Here is a 21,823-nt window from a genome sequence, read left to right on the forward strand (position 1 = left end):
ATACAATTATTTAAGGTAAATTACATCTGTTTGAAAGTGAAACCAGTTTTTTTTTTCTCAAGCAGGCTCTGTCAATCATAGCCAGGGGAGGTGTGGCTAGGGCTGCATAAACAGAAACTAAGTGATTTAACTCCTAAATGACGGTGAATTGAGCAGTGAAATTACAGGGGAATGGTCTATACCCTAAAACTGCTTTATTTAGCTAAAGTAATTTAGGTGACTATAGTGTTCCTTTAAAAATTGCACAGATTGCTGGAAGGATGTGATTATCTGTGACTTCCTCCCAGCCTACAAACACGCAGGCAAAGAGAGGGAGGAGGGGGCTCTGTAGACTCCCATCAGCGGCAACCAGCTCCAGGAAATCACCTTCCTGTGCCAAAAGGTATGGAAGCAGTGGGGTGATTAACAATCCGTAAACTGAAAACTGTGCAACAATATGTTTAGGTATGTGTGTATCTCTCTGTGTGTGCCAACTCTGTATCTGTGAGTGTCAGTGTGTATGCTGGTGCCAGTATGTATGTATGTGTGTGTGCCAGGGTGTATGTGTAGTTATGTGTATCTGTGTGTGTGCATATGTGTATACTCATAGGTATGTTTGACAGTTTGTGTCTGTGTAGGTATACGTTTGTATTTGTGTGCCAGTGTGTGTATCTGTATCATGTGCTTACATCACTGCAGAATAGGTCAGAATTAGGGCCCAGTGCAAGAAATTATTTTGGGCCCTCCAATCTACAATAGTTCTGCCACTGGTTTAATAAACCAAATCAGAATCAAATCTGAATTAAAATCCTTTCAAAAAGGATTTTGAACAAACCAAACTTTCAAAACCATTTTGACAATTAGCATGAAATTTAAGCTAATGAATACCTGGAACTTAATTTTTACAAGTGTACCTGTAAGGACCTGATTTAGATGTTTGAACAGTTACTAGATATCCCATGTTTACAGCACTAAGCACTGATCTCACACAAGTCAAAATTTAACCTCTTCCAATTACTTACTAAAGCTAAACATACTATAGTTTAGTTATATTAAATAAAAAGTGTTATAAACTAACTTGTACCAAAAAAAAAAAATACTTCAGTTTCTGTGTTTAGACACACAACAGTTTGTAACTCTTTCTAATCTCTCATTTTTGGTTAACTATTGACTGATTTATTTATATATATATATATATATATTTTAAGACAGCACCAATTTAGCTGCATTTTAAATAATCTGCAACTTTACATTGTATATCAGACAACTGCAATAATTGTGTCTGCTTTATATAGTAATTATAGAAACAATACTTAAGACTATAGTTGATACAATTTCAACAGGCAACAGATATGGCAAATTTACCTTTTTCTCCTTAAACACTTAGCACTATGGCCATTACAGGCTGCTGTAGTGGTTATGGTGTCATGAGTACACTCAGAGGGTGCCGGGGTAATTTGTCAAACTGTTTTAAAACGGACAACTTACTTGGATGCCCGTGTCGCTTCCAGCTTTCTTCACTAAGTGAAGCCTGGCTGATACAGGACCTCATTGGCTGAGAACACTCAGCTGCCACTCTCAGCAAATGAGTGCAGCCCTGCTGGGCTCAGTGAAGCAGGGGCTACAGACCCGGGCATCCAGCAAAACCAGGTAAGTTGGCAAACTGTTCTTAAACGGTTTGACAGATTTCTCTGGAAGGGCACCAGGACACTCCTAGCACCATAATACTACAGTAAGCTGTAGTTGTTCTAGTGCTCTATTACTTACACATGCATTTGCTTTTTACTCTTAAAAACTTAAAAAAAAACAAAAAAACTTTTCTGTTGCTATGGCAACAAAGCACTCACATGACAAATGGCTACACAATGAAATAAAATATAAATAATACAACATCTGACAGCGACAGCAAATGATTATATTCGGTAGATTAAATGGAACAGCACCTTTGCATTTTTTTTCCCAATTATTCATAATATCCAAATAGCGGTAGCATAACTACAAAATATTTAAAATCTAAATATTTCTAAAATAGAATTTCAAATCCATTTTTGGCTAAAGTTTCCTTTTTCCATACAATGTGACATCAAATAAATTGTTGGTTAAACTGGTTCTCCCTTCTCTCCTCTTCAACCATTAAACTTTACGTACATTAAATATATCACAACTGCCACATTTCTCATAATAATACGGTTTTGCCCTTTTTTTTTTTTACTTTTACAGCTTACTTAAAATTAAAAAATGACAGTAATACTGTCTCTTATAATATCAGTAAAAAGATCGTTACCTTTGAACATATTTCTAAAAAAACGATGATGTAAACATGGAATTTAATTCAGGTGGGAGAGTATGTCGAGATTCTCATCATTCATTGCCTGTGGCATACACAGGTTGTACGGTTGTGGATTGCTAAATATTTCATGCCTCTCATTTGGGATTAATAAACAGACACTTCTACACAACATACATAACAATAAAAAACAAAACATTATAGCCATCTTTATCCTTTTTTACACCATTTTTTTTATTTTGCGTCTATTACCGTAACTCAGTTATTTTTTTCGATAATGATGTTCCTTGCCACCAACAGAATGGAATATGACTAAAATGTTCTAAGTTAGGAACGGGGCAAAGTAACACATTGCAGAAAGTGCATCACGACTCATTTTAATAGTAAGATGATTATATGTGGGATTTTTCTTTTCCTTTTTTTTTTTCTCAGGGTGAGCAATACAGGTTGATGAAACACTTGCGGTTATGCATAAAAAGAGAATTTCTTGGCAACCTTCTAAAGGTAGACCAGTCACCGTGGAAACAATATAAATGTAACTGCTGATCGCTCCAATCTTAGAAAGTAGTACCAGAACTGCTTTCTATACACAACCCTTTTTCAGGCAGAAAATAAAGCTCTCCAGTTACCTAATTTAAAACGAAGACAGAAACTTCACATGAAATATCAAAGCTGCATGTGAGCCATTGCCAACACGTAAATTTGCCTCTAGCAAGCAATTGATTAACTAATAACCCACGTTTCTGCTCCTTTCTCATTTACGGGTAGTGCGTTCATCAATGAACAATGTGATGTATGCAATGCTTTTCTCAAATATAATATTAAAAAAAAAAAAAAGGTTCCTCCGGTCCATTACATTATTTTAAATTATCCTCCGTCATCATATTTAATGAGTACCCTGATCTTAAAGCGGAAAAAAGTATTGTGCTACTTAATTACCATTGTTGATCTATGTGTCTGTCCTAGTAAGGCCTATGTAAGGGATATTTCTACAGGTGAACAAACTGCTTCACATTGGTTGCATTGTTTGATAATGGTCGTTGATTCTGAACCAGGCAAAGATGCTTAGTAGAACAAGGGTAATATATGTAGAATAACTACTCCTACTGCTTTTAACATATAAGGACGGATTCCACAAATGACCTTAAACTTTATGGATCTAGCTCCGTAGGTAGTCTCAGTCAGGCTCTCTGCATAATAATGAAGCCCATGGGCATGTGAAAAAAAAACCTTTAACATTAGACTGTTACATTTTTAAAAGCTTACACTTCTTAAAACCCAGCACTAGGCGCTCATTAAAGATTGCATAAAACCTGCTGGACTTCCTGTTTCCCGATTCCTGCCAAACAGCAATGGTGAGTGTAATTAGCATTGGTAGGAATCACTTTAAACAAGCTCTTAATGAACGAGTACTGCTCGTTACTAAATAACCAATGGCATCAATTGCCTTGGGTATTATACTTGCAATAAGTTTTTATTTAATGAAAATTAGAAGGTTTGCAGATTTTTAGACTAAATTATTTTCTTTCATGTCTGGATTTAAGAAGCAAGATTAGATTCTCTCCAGATAATTTCATATTTTGTTACTGTGTTAAAGATAAAATATTTTTTTCCGGGGGCCAGTAACTTGTTTTCAAAGTTAAAATAATGCACTTTCTGAATATTACAAGCCTTGGAATAGAAAAATGGACCGTAAAACCTTTTAAGATCTATGTTAGTAATAGGCAACTGAGGATTAGCTGCAGAAGAACACTGTCGTAGTGCCAAAAGGTTGACTACATCTCATTTAAGTTTACCAATGGATATAAAAGTGGTGGAGAGCTGTTTTGAGCCTTATTCACTGAGTCATGATATCATTCAACAGTGTTTGTCACATTCTATGGCTTTAGTGCTTCGCATAAGAATTCCTTCTAACTCAATTCTAGGTCTCTCAGGTTACTTACAAGTAATAACTGCCATACCCCGAATTCCAACCTGTACCTTTTTTCCCCCAGCTGGTAAAGATTATTTTTGGAAGCGGTTGTAGAGTGAGGGTCATATTCACCAAATGATGTGTCGTGTTAGAAGACAACAGATATGCACAACGTAGGTCAACCAGCAGATGAGTTAGAAAACAACAATTTCCAACTCAACCGAGTTGTAGATTATTTCAGACTACGCAGATTTTGTCCGACATTTTGAAAGCCAGTTGTCATCTCAACACAAATCACCATCTACTGAACACACTAAAATTCTGCTGGTATTTATTCAAAATTCCAGATGCCACAAATGTTCCTATCCACTTTGATACATGCAGAGATTAAGGTGTCACTCCTGTCTTGTCATGGCAAGGATAGTCTTCCCTTAACAGTTTCAATGAAAATGGACATTCAGAAATTTTATGAAAGGTACTATTTTCCCAGTTCTCAAAAGGACCATTAAAACTACAAAAATCAGCATGACAATCTTAGACTCATTAAATAGTAAAAGTGCAAAAAATGTCACAAAAAAGGAGAAATCCATCAGGAACCTGGTCAAAAATGGCTAAGTCCTAAAATGGACAAGCCACTTGCCAAAGCCCCCAGAGAAATCCGTAAGGTGTGTTTCATTTTCACTCCTTCTCTGTCCTAGAGTGTTACCATGTGATATATAAAATTAGCGTAGAAATACTGTACATCGCCCTTTTTTGTTTAGAATTGTAGGCATTCATCTTGTGTGTTCCATTAAAAACATGATATAGTAAACTTTGTGTGCTGTAGGTGTTTCCCTAATAAAATCCATGTGAAAATCCCAATTTCAAGGGGTTGTTTCTTTTAGTTCTGGTGATCCTTCATACGTAAAATTAAAAACATAGTCCCACTGGAGTTGAATGGCTCTAAATATAAACACAAGGTTTGGAATCCCTTATCCGGCCACAGAACGATATTTACTTTCACTCACTTGGCGTTTGCTCTTCGATCACACTTCATGGTAGGTGCGTGTATGCTACACGCAGGCAGTGCTTGTAGTGATTGTACAGCTAATTTCTCACAATCCATCATGACTGGGACCTCCAACACGATTATCAAAAGCTCTGCAAGGGCTCATCCTGGAAGAGCCCGTAGCTGCAAGAAATATTAAATCATGCAATAGTTCTTGGTACTGGCTCTCAACCCAACATACTAGGTATTGAGGGGAAAATGCCCCAAATGCTTCTTTCACCAAAATTGGCACTGGCAACGGATTCAGGATTTTTGCCTGTTGCTGCTGTGAGCTGGCCGGCAACTTGCTCGTGAAGACAAGTGGCATTTTGCTTTGGTCGATGAGGCGGGTGGGTCCAAATTTAACGAAGGACTAGAATGTGACTTTTTGAGACCATCTTCATCATTTTCTGCCGCGTCAAACAGGGTTGATTCGAAAGCTTCCAAGTCTTCGGTGCCTGCCTTGAGCTTGGCTCTCAATAGCATAGCATAGGTGCCATAACGAGATTTCTATAGCAAAGGAGACAAAGTTCTAATTAGTGCACATTAGTATCCACCAAAGTCAGGCACAATTGGGAAGATTTCTCAAAGTGTGCTGATAAGCATCTTTTACTCTTCGTCTCTAACCTGTGCGTATTAATTAAGTAGTTCTAAAACTGGTTTAAAAAGTGCCCATTTTTCTCTGCCTAAATTCTTTTTTTTGAGGGAGGAAAGGGAAGGGAAAGGAAAAGAAGGGAAGGAAATAGAGTAAATAAATGTATTTTAATATATATAAAAAGCTAATTTCATAGCACAAAACAACAAATACCATATAAGTTCTTGCACAACAAATCTGCAGAATGCAATTTATAACTATTTTATTAATGGAATTAGTGCCCATTGTTAGTAATCATTATCTTACCACGTGCCACCTGACACCATTTTAATAATGGCAGCGGATATAGACTGTAACTCCCACTAATCTTAGGCATACATCTATGTCCCAATAGTGCCTTAACAGTGTACCCCCTACCCTTACATTATACCATCACTAAACATTAAAGGGACACTATAGTCACCAGAACAACTACAGTTTATTGAATTTGTTCTGGTGAGTAGAATCATTACCTTCAGGCTTTTTGATGTAAACACTGTCTTTTCAGAGAAAATGCAGTGTTCACATTACAGCCTATTGATGACTTCACTGGCCACTCCTTAGATGGCGGTTAGAGATCCTTCCTGGGTCATGGCTGCCTAAAATGCATCAAAACATTCAGTATCTCCTCCCTCTGTATGCAGACACTGAACTTTCCTCATATCCTCTATGAGGAGATGCTGATTGGCCAGGGCTGTGTTTGAATTGTGCTGGCTCTGCCCCTGATCTGCCTCTTTGTCAGTCTCAGCCAATCCTATGGGGAAGCACTGTGACTGGATCAGGTCACCACTTCTGATGATGTCAGCAGACAGCTTGTTTTTCTGAGGCAAATAGCATGCAGAGTTACAGCTTCAGGCTTGAATACAGTAAGATTTTGCTATATTTATGGAGGCATGAGGGGCCATGGGGCCTAGATGGTGGTTTTAACACTATAGGGTCAGGAATACAGGTTTGTGTTCCTGACCCTATAGTGACCCTTTAACTACCTACACTATCACTATCATTTTAACTAAACATTAACCCTTACACTACACTTACACTAAATATTAACCACTACACTACCTTAACCCACTAAGCCTAACCTAAACATATAATTTAATATAAAATATATATTAAGTTGAATGTATTACAGAAAGTAAAGTCTTCTATAGCAAAGGATGTGGAATTTTTGTTTCCCAAAGTTTGGGACATATACCGGTAGTTCTGGGTTGCAGGCAAGATGATAATTATGGCTTTTAGCCCTACCATGTTTTAGCGGCAAGGACTGTTGCAGAGGAGCTTGGGTTGGTCCGGGTTCTGGCACATGTAGACCACAGTATCAACTCCCTCGCAGTCCACCACTCACTAAATGAGTCAGAGCACAGGCTGGGAATTCAGCGGCTACACTGACTCACTGAATGCCAGACTGTGTGGGAGCAATTACTGTGGTCTGCCCCTGATGGAGGTGTAGACCACATGCTCCTAGATTTGACAACCTGGGACCATAGCACACAATGATTTCCTCTATTTTGCAAACACACAAATTACACACAACCAGCACACATACCATGTGCACAGACACAACACACAGCCAGATATTTAAAACACAAACAACATTACACACAGTCAACACATACATATTTTATGATAACAGAGTGAAGGGAATTATCGGTTATAAAGAGAAGTCAATACTACAAATAATTTTAGAATGGTAGCAGATAGTTATTATTAGACATCGATGAGGGTAAGTGCATATTTGATGATCTAAGGACTTTGTTAGAAATGGCCACCAACGCGGACTTCAAAAGACCTAGCTACTAAATTGCTGGTCTCTGAAATACCTTTTGGCCTCATCCGTGACAGCCAGCATGCAATACAAACAGCCAGCAGCTACAGACACATAGACTACGCACACAACACAAACAATTATACATCCAACACACACTAAACTACGGGCGGGGGACAACAAAGGAGAGAGAGACTACGAGACTACATAGAGGAACCACTCAGGAATATTCACTTAACTCCAAATGGAAAAAGGAGGCACAATCTTCAAATTAATTAGTATTTCAGAATAAGAAGATTGGGGAACTACCTTGTTCCCTTGGATAAGTAGATTTTATTTGTAGACATTCATAAACTACTCAACCTTTTTCCCACAATACAACCACCATTATGTATCCTGTTTGTATATGTATATGAATATTTTGGTGAAGTGAGTATTCTAATCATGAAAGATAACATCGTATCTCCGTTTAGTAGAGTAAAACACTCCAAATATTTGTAAGATGCTTAAGGTGACAGTCTACGCAACACATCAAGTTTGCAAAGGTTATTGGGCAAAAAATACGCCGCAACCACTCTCCCTTCTGAGAGTGGATTATAAATGCACTGGTTTAGAATAACAATAAGGTGAAATATTGAAACAAACATTATTTTGGCTGTACTGCCTGAAAATAGCGTGGGTTATCTAAAAGTAAATACACATAGAGTGTAAATATATAATGACCTAAAGTAGAACTCAAGAATGATGTTAATATTCACTCACATGATATAGAGCCTTCAAGTTGACTATACAGCAGAATAGAGGGAGAAATCTATACAAACTGCTTTCGAAAAGGTAAAAACATGAAAAGGATATGATGGAAATACCTCAAATTCTAGGTAGTCTTCTTTTTGCTTAAATTCATCCACCTCTTTTCCTTTGACTTTCTTGTCCGGAGGAGATATGCGATGTTCTATTAAACTTGATGACATATTCTTAAACTTGGATTCGTGTGTTTTAACCTGGTCCTCCTATCAGGGCAATAAGTCATTTTCAATATTGTTTTCATTTCTACCAATACCCAAACTTTGCAAAAAAAATCACAAGGTATTTAGTAGGTTCCTATGTAATTAAAATGGTTTATTGTTCCACACATCTATGGTATTTCACTGGCTATACCATCACTTACCAACTACTCACCAGGTATTCAAATCTTTCATGGTCAGGTTCACTTTATTATACTACAGTATATTACTGACTGCACACAATGTGGGGAAGTGCCAAATGTTTGAGTACAATTTGTGTATAATATCTGAATTATGGAAATGTATTTCCACTATTTACTACAGGCAAATTCAGACATTTAATTCTGGTTTGCTGAAGAATGAGCCAATTTTAGAAACACAGGAGCAAAATCCAATTAAAATAGTAAATTTAAAATTCAATGTTAACAATTCTTTCGATTTACATTTAGATTCCCTGTTACAGTTTGAACGCTTACTAAAAATATTCAAACCCTTTGACATTCTCCCTACTTCTGCCGTTTTATAAAGATATTCAGTAGTAATGCTATTTGACTAGTGCCCGCCCCAAGTCACTAAAAATAAAAATGAGTCTAGCGGGATGGAGGTGGCAAAAGATTGCTTTTTATCAAGCAGATATTTAAAGCATTGGTTAAATACGCATTTCTCCTATATTCACGACAATGAGTATGTCAAACCCTGTGATGAGGTATAATCCTCTCATATAGTCCTGGATTGTTACCTGTGAAAGTCGGGTGATGGAACTTGGTAGGAGAGGTCGACTGAACTTCTTGTGTGATCCAATCGCAGCAGGGAAGGGTGGAGCAGAAAACATAGCAGCCACTACATTGATTCGAGTGATCCATGAATGCATCTGTTCTGAGTTCCTGAAACAAAGACAACGTTTTAGATCTCTGTGGTAGTGGGAAATCAATTACTAACAGCTGATAAGTTATGACAATATCCCATTAATTACATCACTTGTTATCATACACAGATATCATGAAAAGTGAGTGGGTGTATGTCATTAGAGTAGGGAGTAACATCTACCCTCAAAGAACACATACAATGCTATAGTGTAGCATGAGTGTAGAACAGAGCACCCACTAATTATGACGATGATAGTTATTACCCATAGATTTTTCAGCTCAGAACCTTAACTATAAATCTCTGTGAAGTGGTTTTATTTCATTGGTACCATCCTTGTGTTCAGACTTAGACTGCCTTCTGAGCACGACACTTGCTTAGTATGAAACCACGCAAAAACAGTTTGTCTCCTGTGTGTGTCTCGCCTGAGCAGTAATGGGTTGTGATGATTGGTCTTTAGTGTTTACTGGCCACTTTCACCATATCCAATCTACCCATTGTTGGTATGGCTAAAAGGAAGTGTGTAAACTCTGCCTCAGCCATACTTCCAGTGGTGGCTGGCCTTTGGGTGGCCAGTGACCCTTATCCAGTGTTAACCTGCTTGAAAATAGTTTAACATTAAAAGGACGGTAGCATCAGGGGCATCTAACCCCTATTACCAATTCAATAAGATGAATTGGGTCTATCCTTGAACCCCTATACAAAACAAAAGCTGGCTAATCTCTGTTACTGTCAAGTTACCTGTGAATTTCTTTTCTGTTGCCCACTGTGAAGCCTTTTTTTTTTCTTTTTTACACTAGAGACCTTGTGTGTGCTTCATAATTATTCCCCATACCCCAATGCATTATCAATGCAACAGGGCTCATGCACCTTCTGAGCCAGCAGGAATAACACCGGACTATGACAATGCTAGGATAGCTATATACATATCTCCCAAGTGGCTATACTTAGGAGGAACAGTCCATATTTTGGACTCCTTTCTATCTTAATGTCCCTCTTTTCTAATATAACCATATTGTTGGTTTGTAAGTATATAACGCAGCTCACAGTTTACATTTACAGTAATGTGTTTATTTTATTGTATTTTTTCCAAGGAATACCTAGAGTAAAGAAATGTAATAATATCAAACATCTTACCTATTTTACATATGTACATGCCCACCATGTTCTCTTGCTGTTAATTGATGGTTTTATGTAGGCTACTCACATAGTGATCAAGTGCACAATCATTCTGGTTACAGTCCTTTCAGGAATAGCTTATTTAATGAGTTACATTTTTTATTTACAATGAATGTGGATGTAGATTGCAATAAAATGCTGTAATAATTGAAATATGTGGGCTGGCAGAACTTATATCGTTCTGTTACTGATATGCTTAGTGGGAATAGTTGGGCACATATGGCTTCAGTTCATCGCACTTTTGAGACTGGTAGAAAAAAAAAAAGAGAAGAACATCTACAGATGTTAGCAACTAATGTTTGACTTCACTCATCCATTGAAAATGGACACCGTCTTCCAAAACATGTAGGGAGCCAGGGTCATCTTTAAGTAGGTATATAAATGTAATATATAAATAGTGCTGACATAAAATATATATAGAGCACGCGACTTACTGTGCTGGACAGATTTGTGGATTTTATTTACAATAGGGCTAGCAACACCAGAAATAATATTTGGACTGGTTGTCACATGTTATCTATAATTTGGATGCAGGTTCACTCATGCAATATATAGATAAAATGAAAAAGGCTCGTAACACAAGGACTTAAATTACTATGCTTTCATTAAAAGAAAAAGACCCCAAATACATTCTAAATAACAAATTGGGGTAAGGAGAATCTAAGGAAAGACTACGGTACTCTGAAATGATGGTAAGACATTAGGCTGCATTACTTCGGCCAACTTATCAGTGAGTGGACACCTAGAACATAAAGATTCATAGAACGACGACAACATGGACATTCATAGTCCATGTTATTATGACTTACTGGGCTTGAAAGAGGAACACTCTCCAGTCTGCAGTTCGGAGATAGAAAACATTTGGTCTTTTGTTATAATCAGATGCTCTGGTTGCTAGAGAATGATGGATGCTGATTGCATTTTTCAAATCTTCTTCAGAAATAGGCTTGCCTGGTTTATATTCCTCCTAAAATAAGGACAAGGTTAAGATTACTCAGCTTAAATGTTAGATGACCATTGAATGCATTTATCATACTACAAGTGCCTGAGCCAAGAACAAGATCGATATTTGGGTCAAGATGACCTCTTGTGCTATTTATGTTATGGATTAATAGCAAAAGTTAAAATAGAAAGAGTACTACTTATTATTCTATTATTTATGAAAATGAAAGGAATGCTCTCCACACAAAAAGCACTTCAGCTTGCTGTCAAATTCGGAAATGTTTATAAAAGTGCAGGTTTTGCCCTCAATTTAATATTTTTGGATACAATTTTCAAATGATTTGATACAATATGATATAATTGAACTTTTAAAAATATGACACACACAAAAAAAACTCAATATATAAAAAAAAATATCAAAATATTTTATAAAATATTAAATCTTAAATGTTTGTCCAAAAATGTTAAAATCGGGGCCTTCAGTAGAAAATCATTTTTATAACTGGAGGAAATCCGAAAGCCAGGGAGGTTTTCTTCCACTTGGAGCATGGAGTTAATGGAAGAGATAGGAGGACTTTACGTTCCTGCCTTTTCAATGAGATGTATTAGACAACTTTAGCACAAAGGGCATTTCAACAAGAAGCATCCGGTTGAAGTATTCCCCATCACAGACTGAAAGTTTGGGCTGGTAAAAAAGGGAAGGGCTTGTAAAAGCTGCAGACAAGCGATCTGCAGCTTTTATAAACTGGTTTTAGATATACCTCCTTGAACATGTAATTACCCTACCAACAGGAGGCATCATTTACCTTTTGCAGATATAGGATCATTCCCTTCAATATGCCATGAAATGTCTTCCAACCTCTTTTTCCTCTTGGTGCTGATGAGAAAAGGTACAAGTGTGTGTTAAAAAAATTAAATTATTTGGCTACTTGACTTCCTGTTACTTTCCAATTGTTAAAGACACTCATACTGTGTTTGAAACATCAGCTGTGTGCATGTGTGAGAAGGACACAAACATCTATCCAGGTAAATACAAATGACCACAGCTTACAGATGTATTACAGAAAGATGTGAGAAGTCAAAAGGTGGATTGCTAAAGAAATTGGCAAGACGTTCCAAATGGTATTTGGTATAAAAAGCTAAATATACACTTTTTTTTGGTGTACATTCTCCAAAGTAGCTACAGTACCCATCGTTGTGATAGGAGGGAACAACCTAGCTGGGTAACTCTTGAATTCAGAATGTACCTTTCAGGTTTGTCAGGAAAAAAAAATTCTAAGCATCTTTCTCCTATAGAGCACAGGATATATAATACACTGCTAGGGAAGATCAAATCTGCCACCAGACTGAGGTACCTGAAAACATCTGCACCCATCTGGCTACAATCAAAAAGCACATACAAGTGATTGCATTGTGTTGAATAGGTCTAGTTCATGTGCGCCAATGTATCTAGAAATGCACAATATGTGTATATGTATTCTGTTATTTGTGTAACACTACCTGTGTGTTCTGGGCATGCTTGATATTAAGAGAAATCTCAATGTATCTTTCTTTGTAAAATCTTACAAATAGCTATAATGATTTTTTTTGTAAATTTTTCAAAATATACATAAAATAACAGCTCATATTCCAACTCATTCTATAAAAAAAATATCAAAGCATCCACCTCCACATCAAAGAGGAAAAGAAGGGAAGAAGAAAGTAGACTTAAAGCAGAAGCAATCTAATGGCTTTCAGGGTTTGTAAACTGGTTGGTTGGAATTTCTGATTAATTTTGATAGTATATATATTTTAAACATTCCCTGCTATTATCATAGATCGCAGCAGTTTTCCATTGTATATATACCACATCTTGCTGAGGATTTGACGCTAGAAATCCTAATGGTTGAGAAAATCTGATTTAACAAGTTAAAGGATGAATTGAATAATCTTTGTGTCAAATTTTTTATTGCACACATTCTACTAAGCAATGAGGATTGGGCTTAAGTGACGTGACCAGAACAAAACAAAGTTTTTATCATTGGACATGGCCACCGATTGTGTGTATGTCTGGTTACGCATGTCCATGTGCACAATTTTGATAAAAAGATATGATGTAGCCGGTGAGATGGCAAGTGGATCTTCTATGCATTTTCTCTATAAATGTATGTTAATTTAAAAGAACATATTTCTTATTCATTGCATCCTATTCCCCCTGAGAGTCTTGGAGACCTGAGTCCCTCTCCCACAGGATCTAATACCCACAGGGTGGATATCTTCTATTGCCCAAACCAATGAGATTTAGCTTGTTGAACCAATGCCGAGCATATTTTTCCATACTGAGCCGTTGCACCTATCCTAAACTTGGGTGAATGATGTAAGAAGAAGAGCCTTATTTGAATGTAAGGAAATAATTATGATGGGGATGTCATTAGATTACTGCAATGAAGAATAGGACCAGGCTATCTTCTGCAACATAAAACATCCTACTGTGATATGGTCATGAGCCATATTATTACCTAGAATGATAGTCATGCATTGAATATGTGGCAATATGTGACTTATATAAAGAAATAACTATAATCTTATTAATTGAAGGCATGATGTGACAAAATAAACCAATTATCATTGAAGGTCAGTCCCATGTCTTCTCATACTATAGAGGGATTATGTACAGCAACGATGTGTTTAGTTCTGAGAAAACATTCTTAACATAGAACACAATTTAAGGCAACAGAATGCTTCGGCTGATTTCCCCACATGCAGAATTTTACACTTTTTAATGCATCACAGTTTAAGAAGTGCTATGTTCTATGTGTTTTGAACCATTGACCCATAAACACAAAGACATGGACAATTTATTGGTCAGAACTATTACAATGCTCACCAAACCCAAAATATTCCCAGGCTAACTCACTTTTTTTGCAATCAGGATCAGCATGGATTTTGCGAACCAATACTCCATATTTGTAGGTGGTTATGTTGGGGTCTTGAGAGAAGTCGAGAAATGGCTTTCCACAACTATTAATGCGCTTTATGGACTTTGGGTTGGGGTCTGCAAGTTCTGACAATGATCTTCTTAGCTCTTCTTCATCTCTGTTGAAATAAATCTCATTATCTGTAATTTATTAACTCTGCAATGCATTACTGAAATACATGTATTTAAGATTAGAATGAAAAGAAATGGTCAAAGCACCAAAACAACTTTAGCTTCATGAAGTCATTTTGGTGTACAGATCATATCCATACTTACTGCTCAATCTTCTGCCATTAAGGAGTTAACTGACTGCTTATGCAGCCCTAGCCACACCTCCCCTGCCTGTGATCCCCACAGCCTCCCTACACACTAATTTAAAGGAACACTATAGCTGTATTCCTAACACTACAGTGCTACTCTACCCCAGTGCCTCCCCTGCAGCTATGATAGAGTTATAAACCCTTTAAACACTTACCCATTTCAGAGTCGAAATCCCTCGATTCTGGCTCTGCCTTTTTTGAAATCCTGGTGAGGGAGAACCTAATGCGCATACACGGAGAGCACCACGCATGTGCACATTTGGCATTCCATTGGAAAACAAGAATCAAGACGCTGGATATCCTCATGCAAAGAGTTAAACTCTGTGAAACAGCAGGAAGCACCTCTAGTGGCTATCTGGTAGACCAACACTAGAGGCAGTCTTAAATATTGCTCTGAAATTGCAATGTTTTCAGCTTCAAATTTAAGAGGACAAGGGCAGTGCACCCAAATCACTTCAGGTCCCATATATAGTGTCCCTTTATTGAGACATACTTTTTAAACTTCCTTTATTTCACAGTGTGTTTGATTTAGAATGTCCTAACTGCTGCTGTGGTATTTGCCTGCTAGAGGCTGCAGGAGACTGTGTGAGATACAAACTTTCATAGTAAACACATTGTGCTGTAAGATCTGATAGAAAATTAAACAGATGAATTGTGGCTAGGGCTGTACAAACAGAAACTAAAGTGATTTAAATCCTAAATGGCAGAGAATTGAGCAGTAGACTGCAGAGCCATGGTCTATACCTCATAGCAACACTTTTACTTTATTATTATTATTATTATTTTATTATTTATATAGCGCCAACAAATTCCGTAGCGCTGTACAATTGTTCAGCATATATCAGAGCTCAAGCAGATATACAGTAAAAATATATGCTTTACATTATACCTTATTCCTTTTTATGGTGTTATGTAAAAAAACATAATCCAATACATAGTGGTACACACATTCTAAAACCATCATAATATTGAAATTTTATTTAGATTTCATAAAAAGAGCTCAACAGTTGAGGTTGCTTCAAATGGTCTTTTTTCCCCTGTATAGTTTTCTGCAAGGAAGCAATATTGACCTTTTCCAAAATGTAGTTCTTACATTAATTTATATGGCCAACGCAGGCTACAGCATCAGTCTGAAAATTACATTGGCCAGACAGACGTGAATAACATTCTAGATTCAAACAGAGAACGAAAAAAAACACACAAAAAAAACGTAAAACGTATGTATAATCATTTGCCCAAGATTTATCTGAAACTTATTAGTCAAATTCTATAATTTACACATTCTAAGATAATACTTCAGTTTACTTTATTAGAAGATGTTTCTGTGCTGCTAGTCAATGTAGTTGATGTATTTAGGAATATGAGCAATTTTGGAGCGTCAAGCACATTATCGGGTTGAATGATGATCTAAGCTACAGGATATCTGTCCTTTGTGTTTGGAATCTCAGAGATAAATGTGTCACAGTCTTCTAATCGGAATCACCCCCACTCAGCCTCCACAACCTTCGCACATTACTTAACACTGATCATCTTCAATAAAGCCTCAATGACATACAATGACACACATGCTTTATAATAAGATGTGAATAGCGTTCATATTACACCTTGACTAGAATCCATTGTATTACAGCAATACTATATTCGTCACCACAGGAAACGGTATATTAATAAATAAATCAAAACACACACAAGTAGAATATGAAGTTATAATAGAGTACACTGAAACAACTAACTTAAGACAATGCACTGATCTGTAAGTTAAGACTGATTTTCCCTAAACCTTGTATTGCAATCCTATACTTATTATTTGGTATTCCACTTCTGGGGGGAGAAGAACTTTGTTCTTCTATATCTATACACAGAGCTGCAATGGCTCTCTGCACATGGGCAAACTTAAGATGAGTGAGCAGGTATTCATGTCCACTTGTGGCAGGGCCCACCACCCACCGTCTCATCAGTGTGTCACTAGCACACCACTTCCTGTCAGTGGCGTACACAACCCATAGGGCCCCGGTGCGAAAACTGATCCGTCGGCCCCCCCGCGCGCGCTGGGGCCGCAACACATGGCGGCGGGCACTGGGTCGCAGGGCTGCGACCGCGGTATGTACGCCAGTGCATGCATAAACACATACACTTAAAGGACCACTACAGACACCCAGATCACATCAACTCAATGAAGTGGTCTGGGTGCCAGGTCTCTAGTTTTAACCCTGCAGCTGAAAACGTTTCACTGAGGGTTAATCCAGTCTCTAGTGGCTGTCTCATTGACAGCCGCTAGAGGATTTTCTGCGATTCTCACTGTGAAAATCACAGTGAGAAGACGCTGAACGTCCATAGGAAAGCATTGAGTAATGCTTTCCAATGGGCGGTTTGAATGCGCGCGTGGCTCTTGCCATGCATGCGCATTCGGAGCTGAGAGGCGGATCGGGCGGAGAGATTCCCAGCGCCAAGGGATTCCGGCGCTGGAGAAAGGTAAGTGCTTAAGACACACACACACACTCTCATGAACAGACGCACACATTTACTGACAGACACACACTCAGTGACAGACATACATACACACTCACTAACAGATGCACACAAACATACTCAGTAACAGACACACTCACACACTAACATACACTCACACACACACACTCACAAACACACACACACACACACACACTCATACACACCAACATACACTCACACACCAACATACACTCACACACCAACATACACTCACACACCAACATACACTCACACACCAACATACACTCACACACCAACATACACTCACACACCAACATATTTTTTTTTAATCCCCCCAGCCTCCTTACCTGTGGGAGAGCTGAGGGGATTCCCTGGGGTCCAGTGGTGTTGCTGGCCCTGCTGTCACTCGGCTGGCCGGTCCTGCGGGCACGCGAGGGAACACTGTCTCCTGGGTGCTTCCTCTGCAGCTCCCTCGTGCGCCGCGTACTGATGCCGGATCCGGCTCCGGTATCAGTGCGGTTTGCCAGGTAGCTGAAGAGGAAGCACCCAGGAGACCGTGCTCCCTCGCGCACCCTTTCAGCCCGGTGACAGCAGGGCCAGCCTCGGGGGGCCCTGAGGTGGCCGGCTCCTGGGCCCCCCAGGAGAAGAGGCTGGCCCAGTGACATACATACCTGGGTGGCAGGGGGGCTGGGCCCCCTGGTGGGCTGGGCCCGGTCACAGCCGCGACCCCGGTATGTACGTCACTGCTTCCTGTCCTACTCTCATACCTTACATTGTTTTAAAGTAAGATGAAATAGTTTTCTTAGACAACGTCAGCAATTTCTTTTGCTGACCGGCGAACAGTTTTGGAATAAGTATTCATTGGCTTCTTATCTTGAGGGGCAATGTCCCCTCCATTTATCTTATAAAGCATCAGGCTCTTGAGTGCAATGTCCTGAATGATATAATTTTTTCTTCTGAACCTACTGATACTATTGTGCTATACGATCTGTACTCAAAGAAGAATATATATATATATTTTTTCATTGCCTTATATACTAATAAAGATGTTCCTATTTGGTTTCCATGGCTCAAATTCATCTCAAACAGTGAGGCAAATGAGGTTCAAAGTTAAGCCGTAGAATCTAGCATGAGTGTTGTTACAACCATATTCTCAGTGAAAGTTATCCTTCACCCCATAATCCCTCCGTCTCCACCCCACAATGCCTCCGTCTCCACCCCACAATGCCTCCGTCTCCACCCCACAATGCCTCCGTCTCCACCCCACAATGCCTCCGTCTCCACCCCACAATGCCTCCGTCTCCACCCAATAATGCCTCCGTCTCCACCCAATAATGCCTCCGTCTCCACCCAATAATGCCTCCGTCTCCACCCAATAATGCCTCCGTCTCCACCCAATAATGCCTCTTGTTCTTTATGTGCTTTCCCCAAACGGCCACTTCCACATGTTCTCCTACCCTACACCCTTGCTGTATTCACAGCTTTGTATGTAATGGTATCAATAAATTGCAGTATTGATTCTGCTTCTTCTACAGCAAAAATGATGAAAAATCATACAATGTACTGTGTAGTATAGGGCATCATTATAGGAAAGAGATTGATACAGATATATAACCAGAAATACAGAAGATGGTTAAGAAGTAGGTGTTTAAAATTTCTCTTTGCTTTCTGTCTCATTAAGCTGTTAAGTAAGGTTCTTAAGGCACAAACTAGATTCAGCATTTGCCCGTAGACATCTAAATCATTAATGTTTGGCACACTGCTATAATAAAATATTCAGCTGCAATTTCCATATTTATATTTTTTTCCTTTATGCATTTTTCCGTGACCAAACTGCAGCAGATACTATTTAATCAGAACTAAAGAAATATTTAGTGAAAAGGATTTTTTTCCCCACAAAGGGCATTGTGGAAAAAAATTCGAGAAAATAGCAAAATTTAGGTAAGAAATAGCTTTCTAAGTGCTGGGATTAATTTCTAAATTCTACAGCATTAGCCCATCAGAGTTGCTCCCCCTACTGGGCAATAAAAGCAAAAGTGACTTGCACCAACAATGATTTTAAACTCTTTACAGCTTACTTGCTGTATATATTGTCTCATTCTGGATTTTTATATTTACAAAAATCTAATTAACCCTGACAACCGACAAAGAGTGTCGAAAGAGGACACCCAACAACTTCTGGGGAAGAGCAGACTGCTGCAGTTTTTTGCAGGCAGTTCATTAGACCCTCGTACATTTTGTACATTTAGATGATAATCACTGCTGTTATTTGTATGCTGTTTGTGTTTGAATCCAGAAGCTTTTGGCACGTTACATCGCATACTCTGACGGCATACGCAACATCACGGATTGACTTAAAACTGGCTGATCTTGTATTCTATATAAAAAGCAAAAACAACATTGGATTCTCTTTAATCTTCGTTGTTGTCACCGTATTGGAGCAGTTCCCTAAAAACAGCCGAGCGTACGTAGGAGCTGTCTGTTGACTTGCTTAATAATTAGTTTGACAAAACGAAGCATCGCTTGCCAAAAGTATGAAGCATGTAACAACACCATCTGACGAGATACATGTACAGAAAGAAATCAACAGCAGCAATCAGACAGATAACAGAAATGGTAAATCAAGCCTAAAAAGAAAATAGGGCTTTATAAGTAATACCTGCAATTATCATTCTGTTAATTATAGAACATCGCTCGAAAGAACCAATTTTTGCTTGAATTTGATTTCAACGTCTCCTGAAAATTGTCAAACCTAATAGTTCCTTGATAATTTTTATAGCTGTGTAAAACAAGGACACAATACCATTAAAATCGAGGGATTGGGCCGTTTTATTGGATGCCAATTCATATATCTAGTGATTTCACACTCATTAAGAGATTCAGCGAATGGGGTTGTTACGATTGCAATCTTTCTTTCTTTACTTTCACCAAGAACAGAGAGGACATGAATGACATTCAATTTTTCAGAATTATGAATTTTGTTGATACACAGTATATTGTAAAAATACTAAACTAGGCTTTATCATTCTTTCCTTTCCATTCCAATGTCAAATTAGTACACTGATCACCAGCAATTGTTGTCTGAAAAACATGCTGTGCACTGTATTCCTCTTTACCCTACGCTCCTTACCATATTATATTCTCACTGTATACAATGGTCGAGAAATACACTAGTATAAATATGTTATTTTTTTTTGGCAATATGCACCATTGATTTACACAAAATCTGAGGCGCTTACAACAATTATTTGTATCTTTAACCCAGAGCAGCATTAATCAATAAATGATCGTATACAGCCTCGAGGACCTGGGGGCTAGACAGGAACCTTGGAACCAATAATTTGCTTGACCCAATTCACCATCACTATAAGAAAAATGTATGGAGGGGGCCCTAAGTCAGAACCTGTCAAACATCCTCTGGGATCTTAATCCTTCTCTACTCGAACCCACTTTAGACTATACAATTCTAATCGAATATGTTCTATTCAATAATCCGCAAGTTGCTGTAAGATTGTTCCTGAGCTGTCGTTGTATTTAAAGGTAATTCCCAAAAAATTTTGATGACAGGTTTATATTAAAGGACCACTCTAGGCACCCAGACCACTTCAGCTTAACATTTCTATTTAACATTTTTATAAATGATCTTGAAGACAGCATTGAAAGTCATGTTTCAGTGTTTGCAGATGACACAAAACTTTGTAAAATAATACAATGTGAGCAAGATATTACTTTGCTGCAGAAGGATTTAGATAGACTGGAGGACTGGGCACTCAAATGGCAGATGAAATTTAATGTTGAAAAATGCAAAGTTATGCACTTCGGCGTAAAGAATACACAAGCAAGGTATACCCTTAATGGAAGCGAATTAGGGATAACAACACACGAAAAGGACTTGGGAATTGTTATAGACAACAAACTATGCAACAATGTGCAATGTCAATCAGCAGTGGCCAAGGCCAGTAAGGTATTGTCATGCATGAAAAAGGGCATTCATTCTCGGGACGAGAATATCATTTTGCCTCTCTATAAATCACTGGTAAGACCACATATTGAATATGCTGTGCAATTTTGGGCACCTGTTCTAAAGAAGGATATCATGGCACTAGAAAAAGTGCAGAGGCGGGCTACAAAATTAATAAAAGGAATGGAACATATCAGCTATGAAGAAAGGTTAACAAATTTAAACCTATTTAGTTTAGAAAAACGTCGCCTGAGAGGGGATATGATAACATTATACAAATATATTCGGGGCCAATACAAACCATTGTGTGGAAATCTATTCACAAACCGGACTTTACATAGGACACGAGGCCATGCGTTTAGACTGGAAGAAAGAAGATTTCGTCTAAGGCAAAGGAAAGGGTTTTTTACTGTAAGAACAATCAGGATGTGGAATTCTCTGCCTGAAGAAGTGGTTTTATCAGAGTCCATACAGATGTTCAAACAGCTACTAGATGCATACTTGCAAAGACAGAATATTCA

At 38.1% G+C, this 21,823-nt stretch overlaps 1 protein-coding gene across 2 annotated transcripts in view; it reads right to left on the bottom strand.

The window, feature by feature from the left end:
* Positions 1-1,172: 1,172 nt before the first annotated feature.
* The window catches only part of PSD (pleckstrin and Sec7 domain containing), a 255,001-nt gene continuing 234,350 nt past the window's right edge, over positions 1,173-21,823 (bottom strand). For both annotated transcript variants that reach the window (XM_063435023.1, XM_063435022.1), the window contains exons 11-16: positions 14,490-14,668; positions 12,400-12,470; positions 11,461-11,618; positions 9,348-9,492; positions 8,471-8,614; positions 1,173-5,715 (exon numbers count right to left, since the gene is read on the bottom strand). In XM_063435023.1, coding sequence (XP_063291093.1) covers positions 5,470-5,715; positions 8,471-8,614; positions 9,348-9,492; positions 11,461-11,618; positions 12,400-12,470; positions 14,490-14,668 — 943 coding nt within the window. In that variant the 3' untranslated portion in view covers positions 1,173-5,469. The remainder of the gene's footprint in view (positions 5,716-8,470; positions 8,615-9,347; positions 9,493-11,460; positions 11,619-12,399; positions 12,471-14,489; positions 14,669-21,823) is intronic.

Source organism: Pelobates fuscus, chromosome 10 (assembly GCF_036172605.1).
Source record: "Pelobates fuscus isolate aPelFus1 chromosome 10, aPelFus1.pri, whole genome shotgun sequence".
In the NCBI taxonomy this organism is placed as follows: domain Eukaryota; kingdom Metazoa; phylum Chordata; class Amphibia; order Anura; family Pelobatidae; genus Pelobates; species Pelobates fuscus.